This window comes from Cibotium barometz, chromosome 30 (assembly GCF_041138505.1).
Source record: "Cibotium barometz isolate CiBa-2024 chromosome 30, ASM4113850v1, whole genome shotgun sequence".
Lineage (NCBI taxonomy): Eukaryota > Viridiplantae > Streptophyta > Polypodiopsida > Cyatheales > Cibotiaceae > Cibotium > Cibotium barometz.
The window spans coordinates 30,127,489-30,140,275 of NC_141075.1; the positions used below are offsets into that span (position 1 = coordinate 30,127,489).

At 45.9% G+C, this 12,787-nt stretch overlaps 1 protein-coding gene across 3 annotated transcripts in view; it reads right to left on the reverse strand.

Moving 5' to 3' along the window:
• SAB (HYPERSENSITIVE TO PI STARVATION 4) overlaps positions 1–11,083 on the reverse strand; it is a 126,606-nt gene extending 115,523 nt beyond the window's left edge. For all 3 annotated transcript variants that reach the window (XM_086824109.1, XM_086824111.1, XM_086824110.1), the window contains exons 1-2: positions 10,419–11,083; positions 10,210–10,321 (exon numbers count right to left, since the gene is read on the reverse strand). In XM_086824109.1, coding sequence (XP_086680235.1) covers positions 10,210–10,321; positions 10,419–10,489 — 183 coding nt within the window. In that variant the 5' untranslated portion in view covers positions 10,490–11,083. The remainder of the gene's footprint in view (positions 1–10,209; positions 10,322–10,418) is intronic.
• Between the last annotated feature and the right edge of the window lie 1,704 nt (positions 11,084–12,787).

Below are 12,787 nucleotides of genomic sequence, written 5' to 3' on the forward strand. Positions count from 1 at the left end.
TTCAAAGCCCTAAGGAGTCGTTTCTTCTTCGCTGGTGTCGAACTTGTATTCTTCGAAGGTTGGTCCGAAGACTTGCCTTCATTCGTGTTAGCCATAGGTGCGGAGAACTTTCTTTTATGCTTGTTCCCCTGCTCGGTAACGGGTTTTGATTTGGAAGAGACCATCGTATCATCATAGATACGAGCTGAATGAATGGCCTCGTCCAATGTTTTACATTTGTTATTTTTAACCTGTAATCGGTACGAGTCGGGTAAACCAGCTACGAAAAACCCCAACAGAGAAGTGGGATCCATCTTTGTAGCTTTCATCTGCAAGTCACGAAATCTCTGGAGGTAGACCTCATAAGTGAGGTGCTGCGAGGTCATGGTCAAAGCTAAAAACCGGGCAACAACATCATAATCATCCTCTTTTTTGAGGAATTCTTTCTTGAAAATGTCTTCAAATTGTGCCCAAGTCGTTGGCTTTGGGTTCAGTTCCTTCCACCAAAGCAAAGCTTTGCCGGACAGGAAACCTGCTGCTAACTGTATCTTCTTTCCATCATCATATGGATGAAACTGAAAGTGAACTTGCCACTTATGTAGCCAAGTGTCCACGATCTCCTTGGTTCTCTGCTTTTGCTCGCCCCCGAACGGTTCCGGAGTAATATTGGGGCCTAAAGCTGAAGCCAAGGTATCCATGCCCGAAAAAGTAGAGAGGGTAGTGGTTAATAGAGCGATGGAGTTCTGCAAAGCCTGCATCTGGGCTGCGATTTGTGCCTGACGTTCCGACGAAGAAGCTTCGAGAGCTACTTTGAACTCTTGGAAATCTGATTTTGACACAAACTCGTCAAAAAGATCGGCATCGGTTCCTTCCGTAGCCGGCAAGCCTTCGCGTTCCACGAGGGGCTCCAACTCTGATTCTTGGGTCGACATCGTGAAGAGGTTACGTGAAGAGAAAATTCGATCTTTGCACAATAAAAGTGCGAGCGAACTCGAGAGCTTGAGAGCTTGAAAACTTGAGAACTTGAGAACTCGAAAACTTGAGAACTCGAGAACTCGAGAGATGTGTGGCAAGAAGCCCACGTGAGGGGTTTATAAAGGTTTCCCAAAAGCCAAAAAAAACTCGAAAAGCTAGGGCTTAGCTTTTGCTTTAGCTTTTGTGTTTTTTTTTTTGTTTTTTTTTTTTTGTTCTTGAATATATATATATATATATATATATATATATATATATATATATATATATATATTTAATATATATATATATGGATATATATATTCGCTTTTCTTAAAAAAAATAAACATCTTGAAACCTTTGAGAGGGGGAAACTTTTAAACCTTTTGTTAAAAAAAATTTAAACTCCCCTAAAAAACAAAAGCGAAAGCAATTAAAAAAAAATGCTTTCCTACGTGTTTTTTTTTCTCAACCGCCTGGATTAGCCCGACTGTGTGCTGACTGCGTCGATTGAAGCTGCCGTCAGGATTACGCTGGCGCCGCCACACGAGTATCCGCCTGCGTTGCAGCCAGCGCTTGTGCGCACACGTACGCCTGGCTACTACAGGGCCACGTGGCCTGGGCGCTGGTCTTGCGTGGCCTGGGCGCCGGCTGGGCCTGGCCGCCTGGCTACGCAAGCCTGGCCGGCCTGGGGTGGCAGCGCAAGCCGCCTGGCTTGGCAGGCTTGGCCGCCCAGCTGCCTACAGGCCTAGGCCGCCTGATAACTGGCATGCCCGCTTGCAAAGCACCTGCCCGCCTAGCTACGCACCTGCCCGCCTGCAAAATCAACCAGCACGTGTCCCTAGCACTCGGCCAACCAACTCGTCAATCCAGCACTTCTCTTGCTCTCTCTCTCAAACGTTCAACAAAAAGCAAACTTGCTTTTTTTTTCTGTTTTCTCTCATGCGACTGAACAAACACGACTTCTCTTCCTTGCAAAAGCAATCAACCCTATTCAACCTACCATCTCCCATCAACATGGGGTTCTTTGATGAAGGAAAAACACATACAAAATCTGAAATCTGCAGTATGCACAGAAAAAACAGCAAGTTTTTAAACACATACCGTACTTCGACCTCTTCTTCTCTACCTACCAACTTGCTCGTTCACGAGGTATGCTCTGATACCACTGTCAAATCCACACGGATCTTCCCTCGTGATCGATCTTGGTTCGAAACTCGAATCCTGCAAACAAACGAACAACAAACAACAAAGGGGGTGCAGGCCTGACTCACCTCCCAACCATGACAGCCGTGGGCGAGCCCACAGTCTTGGCTGTCCCCACCGAGCCACGAGCTGAGCTAACTAGGTTGACGTACCGACCAATCTCCTCCTCGCGACGTCCCATACCGCCACGAAGCTGCCCTCGCGGGCCACGAGATTGCTGCCGGCCTCGGTTGCATAAAGCAGGTGCACGTCTGCACTAGATCCAGGCTCCAAGACCATAGAGCTCTCACAAACTCGCGAGACTCTCTATAATACAATAACTAACCTTGGCCACCCTTTTATAGGCTCTTGGCCGGTCATCGGGCGTCCACACTTGGCCGCCCGCCCGTCCATACTTGGGTGCCCGCCCGTTAGTATATCCCTAACTCAGCTCGTCAATCAGCCTGCCTAGTTCCAGGCTTCCCCAAGCCTCGAAACTAGTCTTGCATGCGTATAGCAGGTGGGGACAGCCAAGTCTGTGGGCTTGCCCACGGCTGTCATGGTTGGGAGGTGAGTCAGGCCTGCACCCCCTTGCTTGTTTGTTGTTCGTTTGTTTGCAGGATTCGAGTTTCGAACCAAGATCGATCACGAGGGGATCCGTGGGGATTTGACAGTGGTATTAGAGGAAGGGGAGTATGTCATGTGCACAGTGGGTATCTACCGTGTGCTATACGCATGCAAGACTAGTTTCGAGGCTTGGGGAAGCCTGGAACTAGGCAGGCTGATTGACGAGCTGAGTTAGGGATATACTAACGGGCGGGCACCCAAGTATGGACGGGCGGGCGGCCAAGTGTGGACGCCCGATGACCGGCCAAGAGCCTATAAAAGGGTGGCCAAGGTTAGTTATTGTATTATAGAGAGTCTCGCGAGTTTGTGAGAGCTCTATGGTCTTGGAGCCTGGATCTAGTGCAGACGTGCACCTGCTTTATGCAACCGAGGCCGGCAACAATCTCGTGGCCCGCGAGGGCAGCTTCGTGGCGGTATGGGACGTCGCGAGGAGGAGATTGGTCGGTACGTCAACCTAGTTAGCTCAGCTCGTGGCTCGGTGGGGACAGCCAAGACTGTGGGCTCGCCCACGGCTGTCATGGTTGGGAGGTGAGTCAGGCCTGCACCCCCTTTGTTGTTTGTTGTTCGTTTGTTTGCAGGATTCGAGTTTCGAACCAAGATCGATCACGAGGGAAGATCCGTGTGGATTTGACATGGACTGTCGAAGAGCCTGATGCGTCTCAGAGTAGAAGATGATGTCACTCCCAGTGAAACTATCCTCAAAAGCCCCTACATCAAGGCGTAGAGATCCATTACAATTCCAAGTAGCAACTTTGAGTGTAGTCCCATAGGTCTCGCACCGTCATGAAAAGCGCCTCTCCATAATCACCACTCTTACCATCTCTATAGTAGGCCACTTTCCCTTTCTCTCGGGCATAACTTCTTTCATGTGGGCAAGCTGCGACAGTGTGAGGTCATCTCCAAGAAATATTCCCGTCTTCTTGAGTGTAGGACGTCTCTTCAAGAAGTCCTTCTTCGCTTCCATGGAGGGGAAACGAATGATAAGTGCTCTCTCCTTAGAAGATTCGCCACTACCTTCTCTCTTCTTTCCCACTCTCCATGCCTTTGTGTGCGTGGCTTCAATGCCCATCATAGAGAAGAGCTCCTTGGTTTCCCCTTCCGCATCATCACGGTCTTTTAGACCGGACACTCGTACATGTAAGGCCTGGGTCTTCCTCCTTTGCTCCTCTTCAAGGGTCATGTTGATGATGGTGGGAGTGGGGATGGAAATGGGTGGCGATTCTTTACCTTTCCCTTTCTTGGCGACCTCGATCCATTTCTCTGCCTCGTCCATCTTCTTTTGTATCTCTGTGATCACCTCCACCCATGAAGATGTCTTCTCTTTATGTTGCTCCTCCTCCTCTCGAATGATCCTCATTTGTTCCTTGATGGTATTCAGCTCTTCAATCAAGGAGGGCTGAAATTTTCCATCCTCAAGCTTGCCTTGTGAAGTGGCTTCCAACTGGAAAAGGAAACAAACAGGGGGAGCTAGAGTGCTCCTGCAAATAATACAAGGACACCGATTGGCCCCAAAACGCTGTGGCGCCCCTTGTGGTATTTCTTTACTTGATCAAAATTTGAGTACAAAGTACAACTTGTCGAATCCTCTACCAATAGGATCCCTTATAGCTTTTCACCCAGGACTTCCAAATAAGAACTCTCGTTATTACAGCACAGCATTCCATAGAGAAGGCACACCTGTACGATACCTCCCTGCTTGAAAAGGTCTTCTCCATCGCTATCATGTATCCCACAACCCTTTCCCAAATAGCAGTAGGTCTGTACCAAACCACGTGTCCTTCCTATAGTCTCGGCTTGCATGTAACCTCGAGAAAACTAGAACCTGTTCACATGAATCCAGAGACATGCTTTCCACCTGACACCAAAGATCTGTATCTGATAAACCATAGACCTGTATCCATAAACCATAGGCCTATTTCCTCGTTACCAAAGTCCTGTTTCTTCTCGAAAAACCAATGTCCTATTCCCATGAGAAAAATCCACATATGCACCATCCAATCACGGTGCCAAAAACCTAGAGAGAGAAAGATAGAGGACGTGTCGAGCAATCCCTGAATACGCATAAGTCCAAGATGAAGAGCAACAACACATCTCTTCCAAGAACATCATCCTCTGCATATGTAGCTTGATCCTCTGCATCCTATTCTCATAAACAAAAACCTGCTTGCGAAGAGAGAGAGAGAGAGAGAGAGAGAGAGAGAGAGAGAGAGAGAGAGAGAGACCCCTTGGCTGTTAGCCCCTCGGCGCCTCCTTCAGCTCGCCTTCTTCCGAGAGAGAGAGAGAGTCGTGCTGTCCAATCCAACAGTTGCCTTGAGATATCTCTGTTGGCTGCTTCCACACATGCAACCTGCCTGCATCCGCCTAGCTTCCGTTGCTAGCTACAGCCCATATGCATACCATCAACCTTAAACTCTGGCAAACCTACAACAATATTTTGGGCCTGCATAGACTGCAGTCTGTACATTCACATGACCAATGTACTTGTGCCATATGTCAATATCTTCAATGACACCTGTTCCATGTGCAAACATGGCTACCTTTATCTCAGGCATGTTCACATCCAGAGTAAACATCCTGCCATTTCTGTTACCCTTTGCAACCAAGCAACACTTATTTTTGAAGTCTTCCAAAAAACATCCTTGAGGATTAAACCTCACTTGCAGACCCTGCTCAACCATTTGTCCAACATAGAAACCAGGTTCTTTGTAATATTTGGAACATGAAGTACATCAGCCAAGTACTTCATTTTGCCATCCTGTATAGACAATGGCACTTTACCAACATGCGCAATATCATCACCTGTTTCTACATAACTTGGTTTTTCTATTTTCTGTATATCTCTAAACCACTCAGCATGACTGGTCATGTGGTTAGAGGCACCAAAATCCACATACCATCCCCTGTTATGGAACTAAGCATGTGCTGCATCACAAACAACTGCTCACTTCTATCATCACCTCCATGTTTTCTAGATGATGCATAGTTGCCTTGTTGCAACTTCCCACTTTTAATGTCATTCTGCTTTTTGTTGCAGTCATTTGCCATGTGTCTTGGTTTGCCACAGTAATAGCACTTTATGCTATTTGCATATTTGTGTGACCCTCGCCCCCTCCGCAGTGTTGAGATATCGGGCTCATCTAGTGAGGCGGTGGACACTGATGACCCGCCTGGGGGATAGGCCCCACACTTACACCAGTGGCATGGTTGGTGAGATCATGGGTGATATGCAGCCAGTGGGATGACAGGCTGTGTGAGCCATTTTAGAGACTGGCATAGTTATAGCGCCAGCTCATTTAGTTGGGTTCACACTATAGAACCCTAGTATGTATTTGGTTGAGTACCATTTCATATGGTATATACTCTTATCTTTGTATATGGTGTGTTGAGTGTTGTGTGAATAAGAAGAAGATTTTCAGCCTCTCACCCACTTGGTCTTCCACACGTGCAACCTCTACCTGAAACCCGCCTGGCTGCCCGACTGACAGCAGCCCCTACGCACAGCCACCTAGTCGCCTTTTGCTGGCAGTAGCCCATGCGCAGCCACCTGGTCACCTGCCTGCCTGCCCAACTGGATGCAGTCCGTATGCGCAGCCATACCCGGTTGTACCCCACGCACAGTAGCGCCTGCCTGGAGCCCATGCATAACAGCACCTGTCTGGAGCCCAAGCGCTACAACCTGTCTGGAGCCTATGCATAGCAGCGCCTGCTGTAGACCATGCGCACAGCAGCCTGTAATAGCCCATGCACAACAGCGGCCAGCAGCAGCAACAGCAACAGCACCCGACAGCAGCCTGTAGCTCATGCGCAGCAACAACACCCGCCACCTGTAGCCCTTGCGCCTCAACCTGGTAGCCGCCTGGTCACCCGCCAGGTATCCAATGCGTAGCGTGCTGACTCCACTCGACGACTACCTCAAGGGATGCGCCCGCTGCTCCATGCGCCACACGATGATGATCCACACGACGACCTGCCCTCCTGCTCGCCACCCTTCACCTTATAAAGAGGCAATGCGCTTTTTCTCAAAAACGCCAAAAGCAAAGATTAAAAACGCATGCTCAAAAATAATAATAATATTTTAAGCTTTCAAAGGTTTAAAAACCTTATAAACTTAAAAATCCCTTTTTGTCCCCTTTCACACTTGGGCTGGCCACACTTATGAGTTTCCTTTTCACATCCAAACTGATGCCTTTCACACTGTCCATCCCGTGCCCACCTACTTGTTTTCCAGAGAGAAAAACACAGGGTCGTAACATAGCACCTCCGTTCCCTTGATACAGACAGGTTCAGATGTCATCTAGAGGTCACTTGGTGCAGCTTTTGTCTCACCCAAAGGTAGTGACAGCAGACAGTACATCTGCTTATGGGACTCCTATGATATATGTGTACTAGTCACATTGGATGTTGTGGTTATGTATGGTTCACAGTGGTATACAACTTGGACTACACCATTGGCTTGCAGTGAATGTTGCTACATATACATGGCTCAGAGAGATTGCGACGGTGATCGTGCCATATTGTACTTTTCACTTTTAGTTGGATCACATGGCTGATATCTTACTGTATTGGGCAGCCTTCATTATCAGTGTGCTTCCGCTTTGGATGTCTTGCTGTATCACCAAAATGCAATCGAGAATGCTTGCCATTTTTCAAGAGGGGGGTAATGTCACGACCCTGTGAATTTGTGCAACATAAGTGTGAGCATGGTGGTCGGTGAGTAAGACATATTTTTTAAAATGTTCACACTTGGGACAAGGGAACAAAGGTTTTAAAAACTAATAAAACCCCATGTGTGGAGGGACAAAGGTTTTAAAAACCTTTAAACTCAAAGAATACCCCTTTTTAAAGTGAATCGTGGCTTGTTAGGGGAGCCCACACTAATATAGGAGGGGCTAGCTTTTTGGAGAGTTTTTGGACTGCAGCTGCATGCATGGGTGTTTGGCTCTCTCTCTCTCTTTTTTGGAAGGGCTGGCAACTGGTTGAGCTGCAGAAAAACGCAGGGATGGACTGCACTCTCTTCTCCCTCTCTTTGGCGACTGTTGGGTTGCAGTAAAGGTGGGCTGGACTGGAGTTACGCAGGTGCTGGAGCTCATCGTGGATAGAAAGCTGGCACACAGGTGGCTGCAGCAAAGAGCTTGCAGGCAGCCACAGTCAAACCTTTCCCTCTCTTTGTTTGGAAAAGGTTGAGGACCACAGAGATGCAGAACTGAACATTGTATGTGGGCTGCAGCTGCATGTTTTCCGTCTCTCTCTAGGTGACTGGATGGGCTGCAGAGAAACGTAGTTTTTGGACTACACGAGGCCAGAACTGCAGGCTGATAGGACCGTCTTTTTCTCTCTTTCTCTCTCTTGTGGAGGGTGGCAGGTTGCAGGAGAAAGTATTGCTGGACAGAGACAGCCGACTATTGTTTCTCTTTCTCTCTCTCTTTTTACAAGCTTGTGGGTGTGTCAGACGCACACAGGTTAAAGCTCCTCTTCCTTCCGGCTCATGGGTTGTTCAGGAGTGTTCCTCCTGGTCCCTTGTGAGAGGAGGGATTTGCAGCCTAAGAGGGCAGAAACAGAAGCAAACTTAGCATGTTTTTGGAAGAGTTTACGGGCTGATGTATGGCTGTGTTTTTGGTTATGTGCATGGGTTAATTGGATGCATATTCAAGGCCTTGTGGATGTACTTTCTTGGCAAATTATAAGTGCAGAACAATGTGGTGTTTTGAGCACAGGGCTGTGTGAAACCTCTATGCCAAGAGGTCCAGAGGACTGGCAACTTGGTCATGCATATGAATAAGCCATGAATGGCCATGATGTATTTAGTTAAGCTCTTCCATTGAATGTGAATAAAGAAATACCGAAAGGGGCGCCAAGCTTTGGGGTCAACAGGTGTCGCTGTTCTTTTTGTGTAGGAGCACTCTAGCTCCCTTTTATTTGTCTTATTTACTGGATTACAACCATGTTTGGGTGACTGCTAATCTACCGAACTTTGGTTTCTACCAGAGGCCGGTTTCATAATGGCACTTTCCTCCTCAAAGGATAGGATAGCCTTCTCCTCTCATAGAGAGATTTAGAGAAGTATGAAAACTCTGATAGGACTTAGGAAAGAAACTAAGAATGGTGATGACCAATTTCCTGTTATCAACTACCTCATCTATATTCAGCTAAACTGTTCTTTTAGGTCTATTACCTTGGTAAGGTGATCTGCGATGGAACCACCCTCATTCATGGTCAAGTTGTCCAAGTCCCGCATCAAGTACATGACTCATGCTTCATTACGAGACTGGAACATGGTCTCAACGAGGGACCACCCAGAAAACCCTTGCATAGCTACACGATCGGATGTGAGGAATATTGGACCGCTTGACTAAAAGAGCAATCATGGCCATTGCTTGAGCATCACGAACATCCCACCGTCTTTTATCTTCAGCAATGGGTCCAGGCCATGGTGTTGAAATGCATGACACCACTTGTGTCCCAATTTGATTCCCCTTGGTGCTGCAGGACAACTCTCTTGCCCCGTGACAATCTCCCATAGCCTCTTGGCTATCAGCAAACTTTTCATCTCGTGAAGCTTCCGTAGTGAGTAGTTGAGACCATCAAGCCAATTTTCAGTTGTCATGAGCCTACCAAACCCAAAAAGATCAATGGCAAGTCATCTTTGCAACATGCTCGCAGTGAGGGATTTCCCAAAGCTAGATAGGATGCAAGGAACAATAAAGCTCCCCTAGATGTGAGCTCTTGGGAAAGTAAGGAAAGAAGAGAGGTATGGGAGTGTGTGAAACACGCCTTCGTAACTGTGGCATGGGTACTTAGCTTATCTTCAAGAAAAAAAAATCACCCGTAAAACCTCGAGAAAATCTGAAAATAAACAAAAGAGAGACAGTAGAGAGAGAAGACACCGCACTAGGGGTCGAAATAGCCTTGGGCCGACCCTTCCCCCCCTCCGAATTATTATGTTATATTAGATAAAACTCCTTGGAGGAGTCTTGAGTACAAGTTCTTAGAGCTAAAGAGCTCTCTTGTCTTTTTACATGTCTAAACAATGAGAGAATAGCTGAATTTATAGTTCTTGCCCAAGCCCCAAAGCACTTGAGAAAAGCACATTAAAACTCACTTATAGTCCAAAAAGCATCTTTTTAATAATAAAAGCTCTTTTCTTTTTAGTTTTTAAATACTTTGCCAACCCAATTGAAACATGTGTATCCCAACTTGCCGGCCAACACTTTTCAACACCATTGACAACAGCACTGGGAAGCATCGATTAGCAAAGGCCCTAGGGCCTATGTAGTCATCAAATGAAGAGATCATGAGCAATACCATTACGCACAGCCATGCCATTGCCATGGTGGTGCACCTTCAATCAGCTCTTTGCGAAATGTTACTAATCCTATGCTATGGCATGATGACATGGCAGACTCTTGCCTCAAGGCGAGCTAACAGGGAAAATAGCCACACTGAATAGAACAACATATGGCTACTTACCTTCTTAAGATTCAAAGAGATATCTTTGAGACAATTCAACCCTCCAATTCGGAACCGAAGCTCAGCACCAATCATCCTGCTGAGCATCCATGCTGCTAGTCTTGCTGCAAACCTGGAAGCAATACAGGATTGTATCCTCCAATGTGATGAAAGGGAGAAAGCCACATTATGTATGGGAGGGAGAATGCGTAAAACACAGTAAACCTTACGTGAAGAGAAGCCATCCAGTTACTGAAATAAACAAGAAAAGGAACAGAAATTTGGCCGGCGTGAGCTCCATGCCTGGATTGATGCTTCGAACACATCAAGACCCTAGAAATGCACAGCGTCCACCTCTGAGCTGTTAATCAGAACGCTGGAATTGCACTGTTTATGCTTATGCTTATGAAATCTGAATGGAAACCTTCGACATGCAGAGATTTTGCTTTTGAAACCCTAAAAATGTCTAATTCTTGTAATCCTGAATTCCGAGAATCGATTTCAGGCACTGGAGAGGCAAAACACTTCCGGTTCCGAGTTTTTGCCCTGGAAATGGAGCTGCGTATTGTAAGGAGCGCTAACACGGGAGGCTGTCAAAAATCGGCTAGCGATCGCAGAGATCGCTGAAGAAAATCTCTTGATTTTCTGTGTTTTTTTTTCCTGTGATTGTGCGGCGTCAGGATCTGCAGATGGTGATGAAACTGAGAAAGGCGACAATCTGGTCGTATGGGAGAAAGCTAGAAAGCACGACAAAGCTCCTGTGGATGATGACGGACGTTTTTTCTGTGTTTCTTTGCACAGAGAGAGTCGCGAGCATGATGTGCAGTAATACACCACTCGTACAGCAAACTGGAGAGACTCTCGAGCAGTCCGAAGGACCCCCCTCTTTGTTGGTACTGCTGTCCTTCACCGGGAGTCCCTTCAAACCAGTATCTTTTGTTCTTTTTTTTTCCCATGATTTTACCCAACACACTCTTTATTCCACTCTTTGCATTAAAAAGTTGTAACAACTTTTTTATTTGTATTTTTCCGTAAAGATTCGTTTTTTTAATAAAGATGAGATTGCACATAAAAGGGAGAGGGAAGATTACGAGAGAAGAAGGTGGGGGGGGGAGGGGGAGTTTCGAACTCACTCCTACGCCAGAGAGCTCTATCATTACAAATTGCAACATTTACATATCACATCTACTTTTCATAACACTTTGTAATGAGGATGTGTACATGCTGATGGGCTGGGAGATGAACGAGAGACTCCTCGTCCATGAGGATGGACCGGCGAAGAGACCTCCTCCATAATAATGGATAGGGGAGATTCCCCCTTTATTCAGGGTTCTCCTCGTTTTTAAAGCAATTGTGTTGAGCACCTAAGGACATGTAGCGCTCGTGATTTTCTTGCATTCACAAACTCATGTCTCTTGTTGTTTGTTGTCATCATGTTGTGCGTGCATGCTCGAACGTGCTAGGCCATAGTGAAAGTCACTTATAGACAAACACTGTCCTTCAATTGCATCCAAACTATCATGAATCTCAATCGTTCTAAAATGAGGCCTTCAATTGCATCCACACCCCCAAATTAAGCATGGATCTACCAAATTCAAGTATAGTGTCATCCACCATGAATCTCGATGGTCCTAGAATGAGACCTTCAATTGCATCCACGCCCCCAAATTAACCATGGATCAACCAAATTCTAGCATTTAAAAATCTTTGTAGCCACTAGTGTGCACAAAGTAGAGTTGACCTCGTTAGCCTTTTTATCGATGGAAAGAGGTTCAATTCATGAGCTTCACAACTTTCATTCTTTTGTGGCCCAAAGTGACAACTTTGGTGGCATCATTTGATCTCCCCAATTCATGAGCTTAACAACTTTCACTCTTTTATAGCCCAAAGTGACAACGTTGGTGGCATCATTAAATCTCCCCACCAATGACACATGTGCAATCTAACTATGGGCCACTTTAACAAAAATGGGCAATACAAGCTCATGATGCCAAAAACCAAGACGTGCACTCTGTGTACATACACATGTGCAGTCTAGCCATGGGCCACTTTAACAAAAATGGGCAATACCAACTCATGCCAAAAACCTAGTCATGCACTTTGTGTACCTACACGTGTGTGCCTACCTATGTCTGGTGGTTTAGCAATGTGAAAATTATATGTTATACTGTCAAAATGTTGTTATAAGTTGTATACGATGATGTCCTCCCATAAATTTATCGTTACTAGCTTTTGTTTCACAAATTTGTAGTGCAATTTAACAGAAATTCTCTCAAACATAATGATATTGTATCTCAATGTGCTTCATGTGAGCATGAAACACCTTACACTTTGAATACTTACACCATTTTGAGTGTCTCATAATATACCCTGTTAGTCCAAGATTATAAAATGAACCTACTCCCCAATCAAGATGTACAAGAAAATGGACTTTTTAATTCATTACCAAACGACAAAAGATGGTATATAGTTTGCCTCAATATAAGAAATTGTATTTCATTTACCAAAAATGACAAATTAAAAAAAAATGTGTCTATGGACCTTGAAAAAGGTGAGGGTAAGTGATGAGAACTAGACTCCTATGTCTTACATAAATAAG